The following is a 20,148-nucleotide window of genomic DNA, read 5'->3' on the forward strand; positions in this document are numbered from 1 at the left end:
ATCCAGCAGTTCTTCAAAAATGAAGAAATTCAAAACTGAATTCTGAAATTTTTATAATTTCCTAACGTAGCCTTTACACAAAATACAACAAATAGTAGTGAGCTTTATATTTTAACCTTATATCAAAGCATCGCTGTTTCAAGCATTTCAAAACACCGCTGGTGGTCAACGTTAGAATTAATAGTTGAAAAAAATCTGTGGCCAAGTCATGAAACTAGTCAAAAGACACTGGATTTCAGGTTTCCATTTGTTTAGAGAAAAAAGGTTAGAATGGAATTTTTAAATGATGGGAAAGGGGATGGTGCGAGGTTATGAAAGAGAAACTCTGGTCCGGGCTAAGAAATGGTTCTTCCCCCAAACTGCTAACATTCTTTGATTTAAATTTACAATGTGGGCCTTTGCAAGAACTTGTTATGCATATTCTAGAGCTAGCAAGGTGTCACTGTAAAAATGGCTGTCCGTGCCTGGATAAATTATGCAACGGGTCTTCCAAGGGTGTAAATGATCACCAAGATTTTTTTCTTGATGTGAATGCTCTATCCTTTTTCCTGTGTGACTTACCATCTTTGTTCAGTACAGCCATGTGTGAGGTACAGCTGTTTTTCAGGAAGGTAAGATGTGGTGCATCTTTTTTCTGTCAGTTGTTGTTTAATGTTTGTACTTTGAAAAGCCAGAGAAAAACATTTGTTACAACTTTAAAGGTAGCATTTTTCCAGGTAGTCTGCTTTTTAAATCTATGTAACTGCTAGAAATATAACTTGTGTTCACATGGAGACCTGCTACCCTGCATTGCCTCTGATGAATTTTTCTTCCTTGTTTTTGTGTTATTCCTGTAACTTGTGGCAACTCTGCCCTGGGCACTGACCCTTTAGCTTTCTAAATGCCCAAACCTGTATTTACACTTTGTGTTGTACGCATCTTTTATAAACTCTGCATCGTATTTGCTTTTTCTAAATGATGCTAAACATAGAACTACAGAACCAATGCACTTTCTTCCTCTGGGTATTCGTTAAGCAGTAAACCTTGATTGCTCTCATTTGGAAGATGTTTTCTTCCCTAGGTCTATTCTCATGAAAGTAAATTATTGATCTCATTTAGGTCCATTTAACTTATTTCTCTATATCCTTCTTTGTGGAATTCAGCAGCCATTTTAGCTCTGAAATTTGTGTTGCAAATGCAGTCATTCTGTGCTCCCAGCACTGGTTTGTGGTGGGGTGGCTCTTTGGTGGTGGGTGCTCCGCTCTTGGGAATGAGGTGAGGCACAGAAACTACCTGCTTAGTGTTTATTGCTTTCAAAGCCTGGCAGTCATTCTTAGATGAGATGGGTGTGAAATTGAAAGCGGGCGGTTGTATTTCAGCTGTGTAATATTTGGGTCTCGTAAGTTTGTTACAACGGTAAAAAGGACAAGCTGGTCCTGACAGCAGGAGAGTGAGCACCGCTCCTTTGACGCTGCCAACGTCTGGTTTTGTACCCGAGTTCCTGCAGTAACCAAACTAATTTTCCAGAAAGTCTGAAGAGTAGCATGCCTCCTGTCTTCAACAACAAAAAAAAAAAAAAAAAAGCCAAGACGACCCCTACACCTTCAGCATGTTAATTGTAAATTGTCTTCTGGTTCCTGTCCAGGTAAGCATGCCTTGTTCTGGATCTCCTTACGCCGCAGTGGTGTGGTAGGCTGCGATACCTTTTTCTTCAGAAAGACGTTGCTTCTGGAGTAGAACTCTGTGTTCCTGTAGCTCTGCCGGGGAGCGGGCACGTTCCGGTCTGGGCCACTCCGTCCCCGTGCTTTACCTGGGGCTCTGCTCGCTCTTCTGCCCGGCCCGGGCCGCGGCCGGGGTCTCTGCATTCGGCAGGGGCCAGGGCACCTCTGCTCGCCGTGCCGCGGGGCAGCGCTGGTAGGTGCCGGCCGGTAGCAGCTCTCGCCTGAACCGGTCCCGGTGGAGGGGAAACCCCTCCTGCCGCAGCCCGGGCAGCCTCCCAGCCCCCGGGCTCCGCGCCGAGGGGGAGCTGGGCTTGCAGCGGAGCCGGGCCGGCAGCCGAGGGCCCGCCGCCAGCGATGCCGCTCCGCCGGGCGCAGCCGGGTAAGGAGCCGCCGCCAGCGGGGCAGCGGGCGGGGGGAGCCGGGGAAGGCAGGGGGGGCTCTGCGGGGCCAACCCCTGTGTCTGTGTTGCAGGTGCCCCCCCCGCGCCGGGACCCCCGAGGAGCGCTGCCCGCCCCCTCGCCCGGCTGCTCCCGCTGCTGCTGCTGCTGCTGGTGGGCACTCGGCCCGGGGCGCAGGAGACCGGCGCCCACAGTCAGTACCGGCACCGTGGGGTGGGCGCTGCCGGCGGGGAGGCGGGGGAGGAGGGAGAGGAGGGAAGGAGGGAGAGGAGGGAAGGAAGGAGAGGAGGGAAGGAGGGAGAGGAGGGGAGGGGAAAGCGGGCCGCCCTCCGCTGGTATTTAGACCCCAGCGTGGGCCGGGGTCCCTCCGGCGGGGCCGGAGCCCAGGAGTGGCGGGCAGCGCTGCCCAGGCTGTAGCCGGCCCGGGCGAGGAGAAGGAGCTTGGCTGCCAGGGCTAAACCTCGCTTTTATCTGAAGAAAAAACGGAAGGGAAAGGGCCTGTGGATTCCAGTTTGAGCTCAAGGCACAGATAGCTGGCACGGTTTGGCTGTGGCTTTGGAGGCAACTGCATGCGATGGGCCCTTTGCTTCCTCCTTTAGCTCTGCAGGCCTCTCTTAGTTTAAGGGCTGCCTCTGAAGACAGGACATTGATCCAAAGTTTTGTTTATTCTAAATAATGTTTAACACAGCAGTTTATTCTAGAAAGCTTGCAGACCTACTTAAAGATTTAACATTGCTTACATTTTGAGTCCCTCCGCTGCAGCGGTGCCGTTAGGTGCGCTTAGGGACACTTTGGGTCTGCCCCAGAGCCCTTTCCCTTTAGCTCAGATCGGGACGGCAGCGGTGTGTGCACAGATCATCGCCCCCCAAAACATCAAGCAGAAGGAGGGGGTACCATGGACCCTGCATCACTGGCATCCTCCCCAGAGCTGGCTCCTCCTTCTCCTCTCCTTGTTCCTCTCAGGGATCCTGCACAAGCGGTTTGCTCTCCTCCGTGTTAGCCCACTGGTAAAGTAGCAGGAGAGCTTATTGATCTCTCCAGGTTCTTATGAACAGGGTTCTTGCAGCGGCTGTTGATTGCTCTGAATGAAAGCTGCAAAATGCCAGCAGGTCGAGGTGATTCCGCCCTTCTACTCCACTCTGGTGAAACCCCACCTGCAGTACTGCATCCAGCTCTGGAGCCCTCAAAATAAGAAGGACATGGACCTGTTGGAGGGAGTCCAGAAGAGATCACGAAGATGATCAGAGGGCTGGAGCACCTCTCCTGTGAGGACAGGCTGAGAGAGCTGGGGCTGTTCAGCCTGGAGAAGAGAAGGCTCCAGGGAGATCTTATAGCAGCCTTCCAGTGCCTAAAGGGGGCTGATAGGAAAGATGGGGAGAAACTCTTCAGCAGGGCCTGTTGTGAAAGGACAAGGGGTAATGGTTTTAAAATAGAGAGAGATAGATTAAGACTAAGTATAAAGAAGAATTTTTTTTTTTACAAATGAGAGTGGTGGAACACTGGCACAGGCTGCCCAGAGAGGCAGTGGATGCCCCATCCCTGGAAACATTCAAGGCCAGGTTGAATGAGGCTTTGAACAACCTGATCTGGTTGGGGATGTCCCTGCTCCTTGCAGGGGGGATGGACTGGATGGCCTTTAAAGGTCCCTTCCAACCCAAACTATTCTATGATTCTATAAAATGCTGCTTTAGTTATGACATATTCCTGAGTTACCCGGTGTCACCTACTCCTAGCAGTCATATTGTGCAGTTTCTAAGTATTAGCATTATAGTTCAGAGATTAATTACAGTCATAAATGTGCATTTTGATATGTAAAATTCCAACATGGTAGTAGATCACTTAGCTAATACAATTACCATATGCAAGCAATCCCCTGGACCATAAGTCACGACTACTTGAAGCGGATAACCTTAATCTTGAAATCAAATTTAAAAAATACCTGAAGCTTCTCAAACATGCTAGACTGGGATCCACCTCTAGGAAACAGAAGGACATTCTTAAAAATCTTGTTCTCTGCTTAGAAATTAAAGGGAAGGCTGCAGGCACATTCCGGGGCTCCCAGGACATGACCTCCAGCCTTTAGCAGTATGGCGTTATGTTAAAACATTAACTATTTCAAACAGTTTTGGCAAGATGCAATTAAGTTTTGGGTTCCTTGTCCCTTTTAATTATTAGAGCTTTCTTTTGTGTTTGCAGCCCTGCCTGTCATAAAGTTCCAGCCTGCTTATGTTGCATTTAATTGTTTTATTGATCAGTTCTCAGGGTGTAAATTGAACCTTCAGGCTCGGCCAGAATGAAGGAGAGCTGGGTAGGGGCACTGCCATAGAAGCAAATTTAAACTCCAGAGAGTCCAGATTCTCCTGTACTGGTACTTTCTTGTACCAGGGTGAAGCTACTGTGGCCTTCGAGCAGCCTCAGCTTGACCCTGGTGCACCAGGCTAATGACTTTGATCAGCAGGCAGAGACCAGAGATCACCTAGAAAGCAAAACTGAGCCTTTCATTTAAGCCCAACCTGTGTCTGTTGGAAACCTGGAAGCTGTGCTGGGCCCTGGGGCTGGATCCAACACACAAACAGCCCAGCAGAGGTGTGAAAGTTTCCTTTCTTAGTCATGTATGAAAAAGGCTTTCATAGTCTTTAAGGAGAATAATTATTTTTCTTAATGTTTTTCAGAAAATTTATGTGGAATAGTACATACTGTTTTGGTGACTGGGTTGGTTTTTGGTTTTTTTTTTTTTTTTAGAAATCTGTGTACTCTGGAGTGTATGCACATATAACAAAGATAGTTTTCCTGAGCATTACAGAAAATATTAGTTTTAATTTAAAGTTACAAATAGTTGTTATTACATTCTAGTACCTAAAAACTCATCTACTGCAAATCTATTGATTTGGGCTGTGGAAACATTGAGTAAGTTTGTCAAAGTAGCGTAGTAATTTGCACTGTGTGCAGGGCTACAGCGGAACATTGATAAATGTAGAGAGAGATTATATATATATGTATTTTTTAAAGAAACAAACCCACTAGGATTTTTCACTGTTTGTGTTTAATAGATTTTACTGTATTTACAATTATTTCAGAACATAGCCTGAATCCTAACAGTTCTTTGTGGGATATGGATTATGAAGGACCATTGCACAGTAAGAAAACCCTTCTGGGGACTGTGGGCTCGTACAAACCCTCCGGCCTGTTCAGGAGCACCTCTCTCCTGAGTCCCCGGGGAAGGAGAAGTTTGTTAAGTCAGAACCTGGGCCAGAAACCGCAAGAAAAGCAATTGTCCTGTGACATGCTCCTTAAACTTTCCAGATATATTTTAATGGATACGTTTGGACCTAGCTTGGCCTGGAATCTCTTTCGGTTTTATAACTGTGATCAAGAAGTCCACCTGCCCAAAATTCGTATCCGTCCTCTCAAGGTGGCCCAGCACAAGGTGAAGCCGTTCTTGCTACGCAGGGTGCTTCAGCTCCTCCGGAACATGGGAGTGTTGTCTGAAGCTCAGCAGTCCAAGGCCTTCTCTCTGCTCAAGAAGCAAGTGCTTAAACCAAGGAAGACACCGTTAAAGCCCGAAGTGGAACAAAGTGGTAGGTATATCGGGAGATGTGCCTTTGCTATCTCAAATGCTTTCTGGTGCTGGCTGAGTGCAGGCGTGGGGCCGGGCTCTGTGCTGCTGGGGTGACGGGCGGGGGGACATGGGCGCCATCCGGTACGCGGTGGTGCCGGGAGCGCGCACCCGGCATTCAGGCTGAGCCAGAGCCGAGGCTCGGCGCTGGGGCTTAAGCAGGAGGATGAGGAGGGTGGGAAGTCAGACGCTAGGTGAAGGCTGGGGCGGCGTGCGGAGGGCAGCCGCCGCAGATGGCCCGATTACCGGTCTGGGGGAGGCAGTACAGGCACCAAAAGCCACGCTGCGGTGAGGCGGGGCCGCGGTGCGGCCTGGTGTGCCGCTCCCCGCGGGCTCGGCTCTGCCAGCAGCCGGTGCGCTGCGCTCGCAGCGGGGCGCTGCCTGCGGAACATAGCCGCGCTGTATCGCAAGTGTCAAATGAATTGGTTTTATTTTTTTTTTTTTTTAAGTGGAGAATTACAGGAAATGCGGCTGGGAAGAGGGGCAATAATAATAATAATTGAAAAATAATATTTGTTCGTTAGCGTAACGCGGCCTCCGCGCCGGGCGGCGCGGGCCGGGGCAGCGCCTGTGCAAGGGCGCCGCCCCCCGGCCGCCCGCGGCACCGCAGGGGCAGGGCCCGCGCCCGTCCCGCCGGTCGCTGCTGGTTTCCCGCCGCGGGAAACGGGGTGGGGGGGGCGGATCCGGACAGGGAGGTTTGAGGGCAGCCCGGTGTGAGCTGGGCTGGGCCGCCGGAGTCATCCCGGGGTGCCTCCGGTTCCCCGCTCCGTGGGAACGGGGCGTTGCTCGGGGGATGCTGACTCCGCTGCTCCTTCCTTTCTCCAAGTAGCGAGAAGGAAACAGGAAACCGTCCAGCGAGGGAGTGTGCCCGGGAAAATCGCTTCCAGAGGAGGAACCGTCCTCTCTGCACTCGTGTGCGACATCAGTAGCGCTGGGAAGGGATGTTGGTGCTCTGGGAGCCAGCTCACCCTCCGCTGACGCATCCAGAGCAGCTTTGCTCTCTGCCTTTGTCTTAAAATGAAACCTCACCAGTCATCGGTATTTGTTACCGAATGTCACGGTCGCGTTCGTAGCCAAAGTATTGCAGCCGTTGCGACATGCCAAGACACGAGCTGGTTGAGGTTGTCTCATACCCAGTAGCCCATTACTGACTCAGTTTTGTTTGTTGGAAAGGTAAACCTCAGTTTATAACCAGCCGTGACACCCGTAGGAGGGTTTGGGTTGGTGATTTGTGCGAGGAAGAGTTCCACCAGCCACGTGTTTGAGGCAGGGACTGTTCATCCTGAGTTCCCGCTTGCAGGTGGGAGGATGCTGGGGGATGTCCTGTAGCCGAGCGCTGTGGTGTAAGCTCCAAAGCGGTGCTGCTGCAAAACAGCAATGAAATCTGGAAAAGAGTGAAAAGAAAAGAGTTCAGCTCCCGAGCACCAAACTACAGAGAGCAATAGGTGCTTCTGTGCTTTCCTTTAAATGAGATGGGAATCTTTAGAAAAACAGGGTGATATGTCCAGTCTCAATTTGCTCTGAAATTTTCCTCCTCAGACCAGTGAAAACTTAACACAGGGGAAAATGGCACTGAAACCATTCACCTGAAAGTAGTTATTTCAGAAAAAGAATCAGACCAGTGGATTATGTGGATTTTTTTAGGCTACGGAAGGAAAAAGGCTTTGAAGGATTTAAACAGTGCTCAGAGCGTAAAAAATTTTTGTTCTTGTTGAGAAGTCGTCTCACGTAAACCAGAGTGACTTTGGCTTTGCTGATCATTTTGTAAGGCCTGCACAAAGCTTAGCATGAACCAAAGCTTGTGCTACATTTATTTCCACAATTACTGCATTAGATTAATCATTGTTGCCTTTTATTTAGATTGCAAGGCCGTGAAGACTTTTGAACAGAGTAAATATTTTTGGTGAAGCTGTATGAGATTTCTAGGGCCCTGGCAGGTGTAAAATAAAGGTTCAAGGCCTCTTCTACCTCAAATTTTACACTTCTAGGACCATTGAATTTCAAATAATCTAGTGTGTTTTAAGACAAAGTACTCCTATTCGTCTTGTCTTGCCTGAAAATTCCACTGGCACATAAATCTTTCTCCAAAAAAAATTTCAGTGCAGCCTCCTACACCTCTGATAACAGCTCTGCTTTCCCATGACCTGCATTCATATATGTCATATTCAGATAAGAAGGAGGCACAACACTGACTAATGCCGCTTTTTTTGGAAGGAAAATGACAAAAGGCATTTGAGACGGGGATAGAAGTGCCAGCAGTAAATGAGAGATGAACAGCCGGTAGCAAAGGTGGCAGCTCTAACGTTTCCCTGTATTTATGGAGTATGGAAACGAGGGAGTGTGATCTGGATCTGTTTCTCTGGGCTGGATGCTTATCTTCAGGTTCAGCAATTCTCTGCGTCCCAGGATGTAAGAGAGTGGATGGGTTTTGTTTAGCACAAGTGAGTGTTGCTCCTGCTCCAGAGCTGTTGTCTGGAGCGTGGGGCATGGCCATGCCCCTCGCCCACCCCCCTGCTTCCAGTCTGTTCCCATATTTTGTCTGACAGCACTTGTTCCTTATTAACATGACTATAGCCTCTTTGTGCCCTCCGTCAGAAGAAATCCTGCACCAGAATAAATTTCGGTGGTGACAGATTGGAACGGTTTGAGCAGATGATGGCACACAAATGTCTCTGAGATCACAGAGCCTGTGGCTTTGCACCTCTTTGGCTTTGGCGCTGGGCAGGAGCAGTGGCTGGCACTGGTGGCCTGCCCACTTCTGGCTGGTCCTTTCTGGATGTCGGGCTCTGGAGTGGAGATGAGCGGTTGTGTGTACACTCTGGGAGGGAGAAGAGGGCGGACGCAGTAAGCAGTTTCCTCTCTTCATGTGTCCCCAGGAGGCTCAGTTATGCTGTATTTTAGAGCCTATATAAAATGTGACATTCTTGTTCATGGGAAACAAACCAGTGTGTAGTGGTCCTTCTGTCGACAGTGCCATGGACTGGAACCTGCAGAAGGAAGGAACGTGGTCCCAGGCTGTGGGGGTAAAAATACAGGGTTTTCCTTGAGGCCGTCTCCTGTCGGAGCGCCTCTAAGGCCTTTCTTCTCTTTCATCGCGGGCTCTGACTGCAGGGTGGTTTTGTCGCGTGATGGGAGGTGAAGTGGCAGGTACCGCTGCTCACCCGTTGGCCGGGGAACTTTAGCAGCCGCCGGGTCACAGCGTTCTTCTGTGGATTTGCCAGGCGAAGGACAGCACGGGGCAGAGCACCCCCGCGGGAAGGTGCCGGAGGGGCCAGCTGCCTCCCAGGAAGGGCCAAGACATGGGGGTCGGGGGGCTGGCGTGCCTCAGCCCCCTGCCCTTCTTGGGGAGGCTGCTAGCACCCCACCCGCACAGTTTTGAGCCCAGACGGGTACTCTGCGGGTCCGCACCGACCCCCCCACACTCCCCGGGGCTGACACTCGCCCTGCTCCCCACGACCCCGACGGGGAGCCCGCAGCCCCAAGGGGCTGGGAGCCGGGGAAGACCTTTTGGTGAGGGCAGCGGGGCTCTCCGGCCCCCGAGCATCTGGGCACGGGTGGTAGATATACGTCCAGGCTGGAGGGATCGTCCCCGGCTGGGAGGAGCCAGCAGCTCCGCTGCTGTAAACAGTGCGGGCAGCGCCAGCGGTTGGAAGATGGATATAAATAGGGAGGCGGAGGGGAGGCAGCCGGAGCGGAGGAGCGGGAGCTGCCGGCGCCTGTCCCTGCCTCTGCAGCCCGGGTGCCCAGCAGCCCGGGTCGGGAGCTGCCGGGAGGGAGCGTACAAAGTTCGCGGCTCGGCGGTGCCGGGGGTGAGGTAAGCCCGTCTTTGCAGCCCGAGTTTGAAACCCGCCGGTGCTGCTGCTCCGTCCATCTGCCGCTGGGGTTTCCTCCAGGCTGGCTCGCTGTTCGTGCTGCTGTTGTGGTTGCCTCGCCGTTGTGTGGAGCCGGGGAAAGGGGGGGTCGGATTTCTGTTTTCGGTCTTGCTGCGTTAAGTGAAGGAGAGGAGGGAAAAAAAAAAAAACCAAAACAAACCAAAACCAAAAACCAAACCACACATGAAAAGCAGAATGTGCCTTTGCGCCGGCTCCGTGCAAAGCGCGGCGGAGCGGCGCACGTGTTGCGGGCGGGGTCTGCCCCGCACCAGCCCCGGGGAGCCCCGGCTCCTCCTGCCCTTCGCGCCGGACCCGGAGCCGGTCCCGGTCCCGGTCCCGGCGCCGTCGCGGGACGCGTCGGGGAGCAGCGAGCGGCGGCAGCGCATCAGGTCGGTACCGCGCCCTCCCGCGCCCTCTCCGCTCCCCCTCCTCGCCCCGCCGCTGCCGCCCATCTCTTGCAGGGCCCTGCCCGGGGGCTGCCCCGCACTTCGTCCCGTGGCGACCCGGCTCCGATCCGCGCCGAGCCGCCGTGGTGGGCCGGGGGGCGGCCCTGCGCCTCGAGAGCTCCGCCGCCTTCCACTCCCTTGTCATCCGCGACGGAGGTAAGCGGGGGCCGCCCGCCGGCTGCTACCGGAGCCCGGGCGCTGCGGGGGTGGTTGTGGGAGGGGGGTGGCCCGGTTGTGCCCGCCGGCGGGTGGCACCTCCCGACCCCGCTCCTCTCTCCTCGCTCGCCAGGCAGGCTGGTGTTCGCCGACCGCCCCGACGGACCGCCCATCACCCTGCGGGCCCGCTACATCCTCATCCACGACGGCGGGGAGCTGCACATCGGCTCGGAGCGCTGCCCCTACGGCTCGCGGGCCACCATCTCGCTGTACGGGCGAGCCACCGAGGGGGCGGCCGTGGAGGGCTTCGGGCAGAAGTTCGTGGGCGTGGGTCGCGGCGGCGTCCTGGAGCTCCACGGCCGGCGGCCTCGCTCCTGGACCCTTCTGGACAAAACTCTGTACCCCGGCGGGCTCCGCCACGGCCCCTACTCCTCCGAGAGGCAGTGGGGCAGCCGCGGGCTCAACGTCCGCGTCCTGGACGCCGGCACGGCGCGGGTGCTGGCGGCGGGGCGCTTCGACACCCACCTGCGGCCCGGCGAGTGCCGGCGGCTGCGCGCCTTCCTCGCCGTGCAGGCCCCCGGCAGCCTGGTGGCGGTCGCCGTGGGCGACTCGGCCGCCCGCAGCCTCACGCTGGAGACGCGGCTGTTGCTGCGGGACCGCCTGGGCAGCCGGTACATCGCCCGTCTGGGCTACAGGTGAGGGGGGCGCGGGGCGGGGAGGGGGGGCTCGGGCCCGCCGCGCCACCATGGACAGCTCCGCTCCGGGGCCGCCGCGCTGCCTGGCCCGACGGCGGGGCCAGAGCCGGGGCACGGAGGGACAGAGGAGGGAGAGCCCGCGCTCCCCTCCTGCCCGAGCTCTCGGGGGGGTGGGGAGGGGGTGTGGAAGGTTCGGGCTGTCCCTTACCCGTCTCCCTCAGGCAGCCCTGGGCGCTGGTGGGGATCCTCGGAGGGGATCAGCTTTCCGCGGCGGAGGATAAGCGGGAGTACCGCGGCAGCGGAACCACGGGGCTAGCCGTCGCCCAGAGAGATTTCCTCACCTACGATGGCACCCGTTTCACTGTTACTGCTTTCAGCGGCTGGATAAAAGGTTTTGTCTTCCCTGACAATCGCTTGTCTCCTGTTGCTTCGCTTTGCTTTTTCTGGCTGCTGGGAATCTGACCAGTGCAATGATAACGCCGCAGCCTTTTGCTCGTGTGGACGGTGACCGAACCTGCAGCAGTACTCCCGCAAAGTAACGTTTTAGCTGCCTACAGAGAGGTGGCACTGACATATTGAATGGCTAGAGCACTTCTGTCACGTGCAGAGTTATCTAGATAACAATTAAACTGATACACGCTTTGGCTAATTGCATGAGTCTGCCGTGCGCGACTGTAAAAATAATTGATTGCTTCATTTTTCAGGGGTGCCTCATAATGGATTCAAAGTGGAAGCGTCCAAAGGAATAATCCTTCATTTGGTGGATGAGGTTACAAGCTGGTTACCTGGCGACCGGATTGTTGTTGCCAGTACAGATTATTCGATGCATCAGGCTGAAGAGTTTAATCTCCTTCCTTGCCCTGAATGTAAAAGTAATCAAGTGAAAATTGATGGTATGAAATATTTTTATCAACCTACACATTTGTGGTAAATATTTACATTGTCTTGTCTTTTACAGTTTACATTTACTTGTCTTTTTACCTAATTTTTGTCCCATAAACACATGGGCACATATGAGAGCTGAAGGCCCCAGTATTATATTGGGACTTGAAAGTTTGCTCAGAGGCAGCAGTCCTTTGTAGAAGCTGGGGCAAATATTGATCTACTCTGGGATCAGATACTAACAACTGGGCACGTCCCCAGACTTGGTGATTGCTTAAATGAAATGTGTGCACTCGCTTAGAACAACATGGTAACGAAGATGCTGTGCTCACCGTGAGTAAAAAGGTTTCTGATTTTCACAGGCAGCCCACTTTATCTTCACATTGGAGAAGTCATAGATGGCGTCGATATGAGGGCAGAGGTTGGTCTTCTGACAAGAAATATACTTATTCAAGGAGAAATGGAAGACTCCTGTTACGGACAAAATCAATGCCAGTTTTTCTCCTTTGATACGTTCGGAGGACATATTAAAGTGAGTCATTTTTAATGCATATTCCTGTAAGTGGTTTCAGATAGTTCCTTTCCTGGTTTCTAAACAAGCAATATAATGCATGAAACTACCATTGCATCTGGGGAAAAACTATATTGTCTATGAAGAAGGGAAAAGTTTGTTGGCTTGTTTCGCAAAACTAGACTTGCAATAGACTGCCGTTTTCTTCACTGTGTATGCAAAAATGTACCTTTCTCTGGGCTAGAGGTGATTCTTCAGCGGCGTCACTGTGGGTAGGGTCAGTGTGAAGATACAAAGTTCATGAGATGTCACTGAAGATGTACTTTCTGCAGAGCAAACCTGCTCCTGTCATTGCTCAGAGAAGTGCTGGGTCTTGCCGTGTTGTGTTTTGCCTCCTCTTGGTTGTCCCATGTGTTCTTGGTGGAGGTGCAGTCGTGCTGTTACAGGGGCTTTGTGTAAAGTGAGTCCTCTACCACTTGATGGGAACTGGGGAGCTGTGCAAGTCTGGCTTAAAATCCCTTGACAGAGATAATGTTGCCAGGAAATAGAGCCTGGTGGTGAATGCTGCTCCTTTCTGTAGCTGGCAGCAGCACCTTGCCCACAGTGTGTCACACACGGCTGTCACTAAATACTGCCCGAGGTGTTTGGCAGCTGTTCCCTGGCAGCCCGGTGCCTGTAGGCGTGCGGCCGCTGGCATGCTGCTCTGCAGGTGCTGCCCTGCTGCGAGTCCGAGCAGGGAGCTGACACCTCCTTCTGGGATCAGGCCCTCTGCAAACATATTGCCTAATGAGAAAAGGGAAAAAAATAGAAGTGTTTTTCTTTTTGAGTGTGTGTATATTGTAATGTCTTTCTTGCATCTACATTTGTCTCAACAGATCCTGAGGAATTTCAGCTCTGTTCACATGTCAGGAGTGGAACTAAAAAACATGGGGCAGCAAATCCTGGGCAGTTACCCTGTGCATTTTCACTTGGCCGAGGATGTGGATGAGAGAGGAGGATACGACCGCCCAACGTACCTTGATAACCTGGCTATCCACCACTGCTTCTCTAGGTGTGTTGCCATACATGGAACTCATGGCCTTCTGGTAGGAGACATATTTTATTAGTACCAAGTTCATTTCTTTGCTTAGGGACTGCTAAACCGTAAGAGGCATTTGTGATGCAAAGAGAAATCAGAACATTGAAACAAGGCCTCATTTCCCCAGGAAATGTGCTGACTTGTCAACTTCCTTTGACTGGTGTTCAGGTTAGGACTGTTGATCTGGTAGTGCTGCTCTTTGAAATGAATTTTAGTTTCCTAATTAATATTATTAATAGTGTGATCAGATATAGTGAAATCTTTGCCATGATTATTCTGGACAGTTTGTGATAATAGGAACTTTCATTTAAAAAGCAATGGACCTGACAGAAGCAATGGACCTTTAATTTGCAAAGGAGATAAAAAGACAGGGGTTGTTCAAGTCAGGGCAATGTGAAATATATCCAGAAATATTCACATGACAGAGGGAATGAAATACGAGAGGGACAGACCCAAACGGCTGCTTCAGTGCCAGAAAAGCCCTCAGGAACTTGGCTTTGACCTAGATCCTCAGGAGGGCATTGTGGAGAGGAACTTAAAAAAAAAACCCAAACTACACAAAAGCCATACATGTCCCAGCTGGAAAAGACAGATTGCTGCTCCAGTCCTGACATGTCCAGTTGCTGTGTGCTCTGCAGGACCCTGAATGGTGTTCTGGTGTCCATGAGCATTTCCTCATTCACCTGATCTGTGCTCAGACAAGAGACACTCCCTGAACTATCCGTGACCTCCCGTGTTTTTCCTTTATGTCCCTGGTCATAAAGCTGTGTAAGACACGATATAGGTGCACTCTGGTGGGACCCTTGTATGAAAGGGTCCCCCCAAAAGGATATATTCACAGAAATGTGATGCTGGACTTGTACAATTGGGAGCACTTTTCATGTATCCTAAACTGGATTTTCCTGTTGGTATTAAACCTCTGTAATTGAAGGAACCTGACCGGGATGAAAAATTAAGCCTTATGTTAATATTGGCCCTAAGAAGAATGCTGTATGCTCTTGCTCTTTATCAGAAGTGAGGTTGTCAAGGATTTATCTGGATGCGTGGGATGCAGTAGTTGTGAAATCAAGAATCCAAGTGTGAGATCCAGCCCCGCCCCGACTGCTATGGGCTTTAAGTCCGTGAATAAGTGGGTAGATTTTACAGCGAAGGTTAAATATGCAATTCTGTGGAAGAATCGTGTGGTTTCAATACGGTTATTAAGGTAGAGAGTAATTAAAAAGTAATAAAACCCTTGCTTTAAAATAAATTAAAATAATTTGCAGTTCCAGAGAAGGGCATATGTATCAGAGCGAAGCAGTAAAATAACGTAGATGGGTGCCTGTTTTAGCATCAGATTATGAAACCTCAGCCCTTGAGGCAGGATAAACCATAGGCAGGTGGTATTTCCCTCTCCTGTTTTGAGGATTCAGAGGATGTAATTGTGGAAGTGTGTCGCAGGAGGGCTGTGGTCTGTGCTTTGCTGCGTACGGGCCATGCAGCGCTCTCTGCAAGGCCCTTTTCCCGTCTGCTGCTCCCGTGTGCCAGGCAGCGGCGCGCAGCTTGGGTTACTCGCCGTGGCCGAGCAGGCTGCGGCGTGCCCCTCGCTGCCCCGGCGCACGTCAGGCGCGCGCAGACTACTGTAGTCTTTCATGTCTAATGTTGCAGTGCATAAAGGTCACTTATATTGTGTTGCTGAACTATATATAATTCAGTGTTTAGAGGCATCTTAATCATCTGCTGCTGGACACACCAGCGGGGCTGCAGCCTGCGTTGTGGAGGGTGTTTCAAGCTGGCACATAGAGTAATGTGCTTCTGTCACAGTGCCCCACATGGGCTCTCGTTTCCCAGCTTTTAGTTTCTATCTGTGATATGCCAGAGCTGATATTTATTGGGGTTTTGATCTAATGGCATGGCCTCAAATGTAAGCGACCTTTAAATTATGTTATTTCTGCTCAGGAGAGTGATCAATATAGTTTCACATACATAAGCTTTCCAGGCTGCCATGTGTTTCTGAAGCTGTGACAAATCATGTTAATTAAAGCTAAAATCTGGTTTTGGATACAAGGCTGGTTTTTGACACAGCTGTCTGAAGCACAGATTAGCCAAACTTCAGCTAAGTTCAGAAAAATGAAACTCTGCAATTGAAATGCTGTTTAAAACAGCCAGCAGTTTGCTGTTACAGCTTCTTTCCAAAAATAGTCTCCCGTGACCGCCTTAGCGCAGCTTCTGCCCATCATTTGGAGGAGCAGCAGTAGCCAGGCTCACTGTTCTGAGCAGGCTGGCGAGGACACTTGCATTTTTATCTAAATCCATTTCCTATCTGTATTTCCAAGACTTAGCCGGTAGGGACACTGCACGTAGGTTCTCTGTTACCCCCCCAGTAGCTCACTCCGAGGTACGGCACCTGCGTACCTGCAGGGTCTCGGTGGATTTCCAAAACTGTATCGGGTAGGAGTGGGATACCTGGTTGTGTTGTGCCTTATTTTTAACTCTCTCTTGAACACCTCATTGAGGCAGAAACAAGAGCAGCAGATGAGAAGTTTGAGGGGTGACTGCCAGGAGAACAAATAAATCCAGCGGAGCTGTACCTGTGGGGACTGTACTGTTTGTGACTCCAGATGTTATGTGGAGTTGCAGCCCATTAAGGGGAAATCACAGGATATGAATCTGAAATGCGTTTCGCTCAAGTGTCCCTCTGTATACAGAAATAACCCAGTAAGTTAATATTAGCTAATCTTGCAGTCTTACATGGACATAGCTCTGATGTCAGCAGGAATTTGGTATGCCTGAAGAGTGAATAAATATGCTGACAGGGATTATTTGAGTACAAAGTTAAGGTTTCAGTAAGACTTAGGAACAAATAGCTGGTATTTTAACTAGCCTGATTTAGTATTTACATTTAAAAGAAGGATTTCTGAATTTGCCTTCGTAAGACTGTACATCAAAGGAGGCTTGTGCTAAGTCCTCTTGGTCGAATTAGGGTTTAATGCAATATTGCTGTGCATGTCAGTTAATCTTAAGTGGGCTGAAACAGTAAAATACCCTCTCTGCCCAAGCTGATCATTACAGGAATGAAGTGGCCCTGCACCTTCTGAGAGTGGAGGAGAAAGAACAGAAACCTCGTTAATATAAATGACTTCACGTGGTGCATTTTAAAGAATTTCTTATTTTATTTGGGAAATGCTGCAGTCATGAAAATTCCTGGATTAGCCATCCTAACTTGTTGGTTTAACACGCAAGACACACTTATCTTTACGCAGATATTTACTCCATGATGCTGCATCAGATATACTCTTCTAGAGCTGAGGGCAGTTTTACGTCCATTTTTTTTTCAGTTTTCTTTTAATTATGCATGTGATCTTCCTCAGAGTAATTTAAATAGCAGGTTTGCTATATAAGAAGATCAGTCCACAGTTTTGCAAACCGCATGTCGTTTGAGTTAGCTCCAGCACGGATGCCTATGAAGCACTGCTCACCGTGCAGAGGGGTGGTAAAACCACTCCCTCTGCGTTTCGGCAATTTACTGATAAGCAAAGCACGTCAGTTATAGTTCCTGCTGCTGTTAGCATTGCGATCTATGGCTTCTGTGCTTTTTTTCCAGGTAAAAGACACCATTGGCTATGACACTTTGGGGCACTGTTTCTTCCTCGAAGACGGGACAGAGCAACGCAATACGTTTCGTCACAACTTGGGTCTCCTCACAAGGTCGGGGACGATCTTGCCTTCAGATCGCAGTGAGGCTATGTGCCTTGCCATCCGCAGCCACGTCTATGGGAATTACATTCCTGTGCCAAGCACTGACTGCATGTAAGCGCTCCGGGAGCTGTAGTCAGTTATCGTAAATACATTGGAAGGCTTTGCTCATTTCTGAACCCCCTTCAATTCTTTTTAAGTGGGATGTTGAAGGTTCCATGAAGTCTGTCTGATAAATGCAAGTCAGTTCAGCCGCGGTATAGGCTGACAAAAATATAACTTACTACAAAAGGGAAGTTTTTGCCTTTTTTCGTCAGGGCTGAATTGGGTCTGGAGCATCTGGAGTAAATTGGTCAATAGTACATGAGTGCAGGAATATCTAGAGCACATCAGGAGATCTAGTGAGAATGTAGAGATTAGCCTAAACAACAGTGAGCTCCATTGAACAATAAACAATATCCTGATGCAGCTGACCCAAGTGAGCTTCTGATTGGGAGACTACGGAGTTGTGATGTGGGCACGCGGGGGGATGCAAGTACTTGCTGGCTACTGTTTGCAAATAAGAACACAGTTTAGCCAAGGAAATTTGCATTTTCATGTTTTCTGGAAAAGGATGCAGTGGCCAAACCCAACTTATTTTAATTTGCATAAATAAATTATTGTTGAAATGCTAAGGTTGCTCGTATGGTGAATACAGATTTATTTTGCACCTGTTTAGTGGTTTTGTTAATCCAGAGGAGTGTGGATTCTTGATTGTGTAATAGTGTCGTAGTTCAGACTGCGTAGTCTGGTCCCGATCGGGGCTGAACTACGACAAATAGTTAAGGTGGACAAAAAATTATTGAGATTTTCTGCTTGGAATGGTCAAATTAATTGGTATGATCATGAGAAAAGATTTACAGTGTTCTTACATGTGGTCTTTATTACTGCAAAAGATGTTCTCAAACGAAGTAAGACAACAGATGATAGTATTTTCCTAGCTATATCTGGCTTCTGTTTGTGCCACTACTGATCTTCCCTCTGAAGCAAAAACTCCTTATTTGAACAACATCAAAATAATATCTCCTTAATCTCCTACTTAATGAGGCTTTTGTGGCTTACAGGGACATTTATTTTGTTTTCCCCGTAGAAGCTTCATAAATCCACAGAGAATCTTCTACCTCCTGCCATTGCCCTCAAACTTCCAAAAAAACAAACCAGAAGTTTACTTTTCAAACATTTTCCAAAGCTGCTTAACTGAAAAAAAAAAAAAAAAAAGAAAAGAAAAGACATTGGGTTTCCTTAAGCTGCATTTAACAGAGCATGGTTTTTATGTTAATGGTCTCATATAATTTACAATAGGTTCAGCATGTGGCTCCATAACTGAACATGTCTGACATCACGAGATGGTTTCTTTTCTTTTCCTTAAAGAGTATCATTAAAAGGTTGTGTGGAGTTTTAAAGTCAACAGGAGAGTTGTGGCTCAGGCCTAGTGCAGTGCTATGAAAATGTATCCCTTCCTGTTTGGTAACTGCTTAGGATCATTTTGATTTTGATTTTTCAGGGCTGTCAGCACATTCTGGATTGCAAATCCAAACAACAACTTAATAGAGAACGCAGCAGCTGGTGCTCAGGTAAAGTCATTTAACAGCAAGAGCTATATTTTGCCTCCAGTTCCCATATATCCTACTATCATTGATGGCGTTAGCATGAGGGCAGTGAATTTTTAGTAAGCTATTGTAAAATTTGGATGTGTATTTCTACAACCTTTTTAAGAAAAAGTATTTGCCTACAGTTCTCCCACTGATTGCTCTCAACTGTGGCTGGAAATGGTATGTGGTGTCTCTTAGCAAATGTTGATTTTTGTTAGTAGTTAACAGTTAAATGCCCAATACCATTTTTGTATTTATGTATATACATATGTACTCTCTCCTTTTTATTGTCTCTGATGTTTACCCAAATCATATCTGTGTCCATGTGCTGGTATAACGAAGGCTGTGTTTTCTAATACACCACCTGAATTTCACCCACAAATAGATGCATTTTGAAAACCCGAGTGGGTGTGCCCCAGGGACCCAGTGTCCGTGCCAAAGGATAAGTCAGGAGGTGTAAGATCATGGGCTGGTGTGTGTCCCCTGGGACTCGCACACGTTTGGCAGGCTGGGGTTAGAAATCTGGCCAGCTTAGTGAGAAATCCTAAGTCCTCAGGATAATTTGTGTCATTAATTGTAGTGTCCCATTTCTCAGACCTCCCTTTGTCTTTTAGGATGTCGGGATATGGTACATCTTCCACCGAGTTCCCACTGGACAGTCCGAGGGGCAATATCCAGAGGGACAGGCTGAACATACACCCTTGGGAGTATTTTACAACAACAGAGTCCACTCCAATTTCAAGGCACGTGGATGATTTTTGTATGTGTCTATCAATATCGTAGTATCGCGTGGGGCTGACCATGTGTGGTGCTCTGAAATCAGATGATCATGGGTGTCTTTTGCTTTGATAATGATCTTTTAACACCGTATCAAGAGACAATCAACTTTAGAAAGAGCCACAGTGCTCTTTCTAACGATTAAAGAGGGAGCTGAGCAGAATGGGAAGTCCATTTCAGGTGCTTCCTTTGGGTGCCAGTGTTAGAGGGATGTGCCCAGGCCATAGTACACTTAGTACTAACTGAGATTTAAGGAATGAGCACTGCTGTTGGCCACAGTGGTGCAAGGACATGGAAGGATGAGCAAAAGTTGTTTGTGCCAGGGCCTGCTCATCAGCTTTGAAAAATGAGACCAAATATTTAAGGGTAATTCCAAGAAAAACAGTTTCCCCCAAGTATACTGTTAACATGCAAATGTAACCTGTAAGCTATAAAAAGCATTTTTAACTTATTTCTCAGGATTCTAGATTGAAATCAGTGCTGTTCTCTGAGCCTTGTATATTTTGCATTTGGTCCCTGACAGCTGACTGCTGCTGCAGCCCAACGTCTTTAACTTGGCTACAGCAGCTCATGTTCTCCTTTGACTGTCGGGGGACTCATTGCTCTTGATTTAAAGCCTTACTTCTTAACAACGCTCTTTTTTCCAAAAAGTTATCAAGAGCTTGGCACAGTCCCTTACTGTTTTCTGCGAGGGAGAGAGTGGGAGTTCAG

The 20,148-nt window shown here is 49.4% G+C and overlaps 3 protein-coding genes across 5 annotated transcripts in view; all 3 read left to right on the forward strand.

Moving 5' to 3' along the window:
* The first annotated feature begins 270 nt into the window (after positions 1-270).
* Positions 271-5,771, forward strand: LOC147599232 (uncharacterized). Its single transcript, XM_086757543.1, has 4 exons — positions 271-301; positions 1,963-2,079; positions 2,172-2,291; positions 5,176-5,771. The coding sequence occupies exons 1-4, from the start codon at positions 271-273 to the stop codon at positions 5,769-5,771; spliced, it is 864 nt and encodes a 287-aa protein (XP_086613669.1).
* A 3,071-nt stretch (positions 5,772-8,842) lies between these two features.
* Positions 8,843-20,148, forward strand: part of LOC104476204 (cell surface hyaluronidase CEMIP2) — a 50,647-nt gene continuing 39,341 nt past the window's right edge. Inside the window, exons 1-10 of the mRNA XM_086757546.1 lie at positions 8,843-8,861; positions 9,811-10,188; positions 10,322-10,883; positions 11,105-11,274; positions 11,588-11,776; positions 12,128-12,297; positions 13,152-13,361; positions 16,938-17,143; positions 18,573-18,642; positions 19,275-19,403. Of these exons, the coding sequence (XP_086613672.1) occupies positions 8,843-8,861; positions 9,811-10,188; positions 10,322-10,883; positions 11,105-11,274; positions 11,588-11,776; positions 12,128-12,297; positions 13,152-13,361; positions 16,938-17,143; positions 18,573-18,642; positions 19,275-19,403 (2,103 nt within the window). The remainder of the gene's footprint in view (positions 8,862-9,810; positions 10,189-10,321; positions 10,884-11,104; positions 11,275-11,587; positions 11,777-12,127; positions 12,298-13,151; positions 13,362-16,937; positions 17,144-18,572; positions 18,643-19,274; positions 19,404-20,148) is intronic.
* The window catches only part of CEMIP (cell migration inducing hyaluronidase 1), a 113,334-nt gene continuing 102,599 nt past the window's right edge, over positions 9,414-20,148 (forward strand). For all 3 annotated transcript variants that reach the window (XM_086757079.1, XM_086757081.1, XM_086757080.1), the window contains exon 1: positions 9,414-9,528. The gene's annotated coding sequence lies outside the window, so the exon portion shown is untranslated. The remainder of the gene's footprint in view (positions 9,529-20,148) is intronic.

Source organism: Chlamydotis macqueenii, chromosome 12 (assembly GCF_036417535.1).
Source record: "Chlamydotis macqueenii isolate bChlMac1 chromosome 12, bChlMac1.mat, whole genome shotgun sequence".
Taxonomy (NCBI): domain Eukaryota; kingdom Metazoa; phylum Chordata; class Aves; order Otidiformes; family Otididae; genus Chlamydotis; species Chlamydotis macqueenii.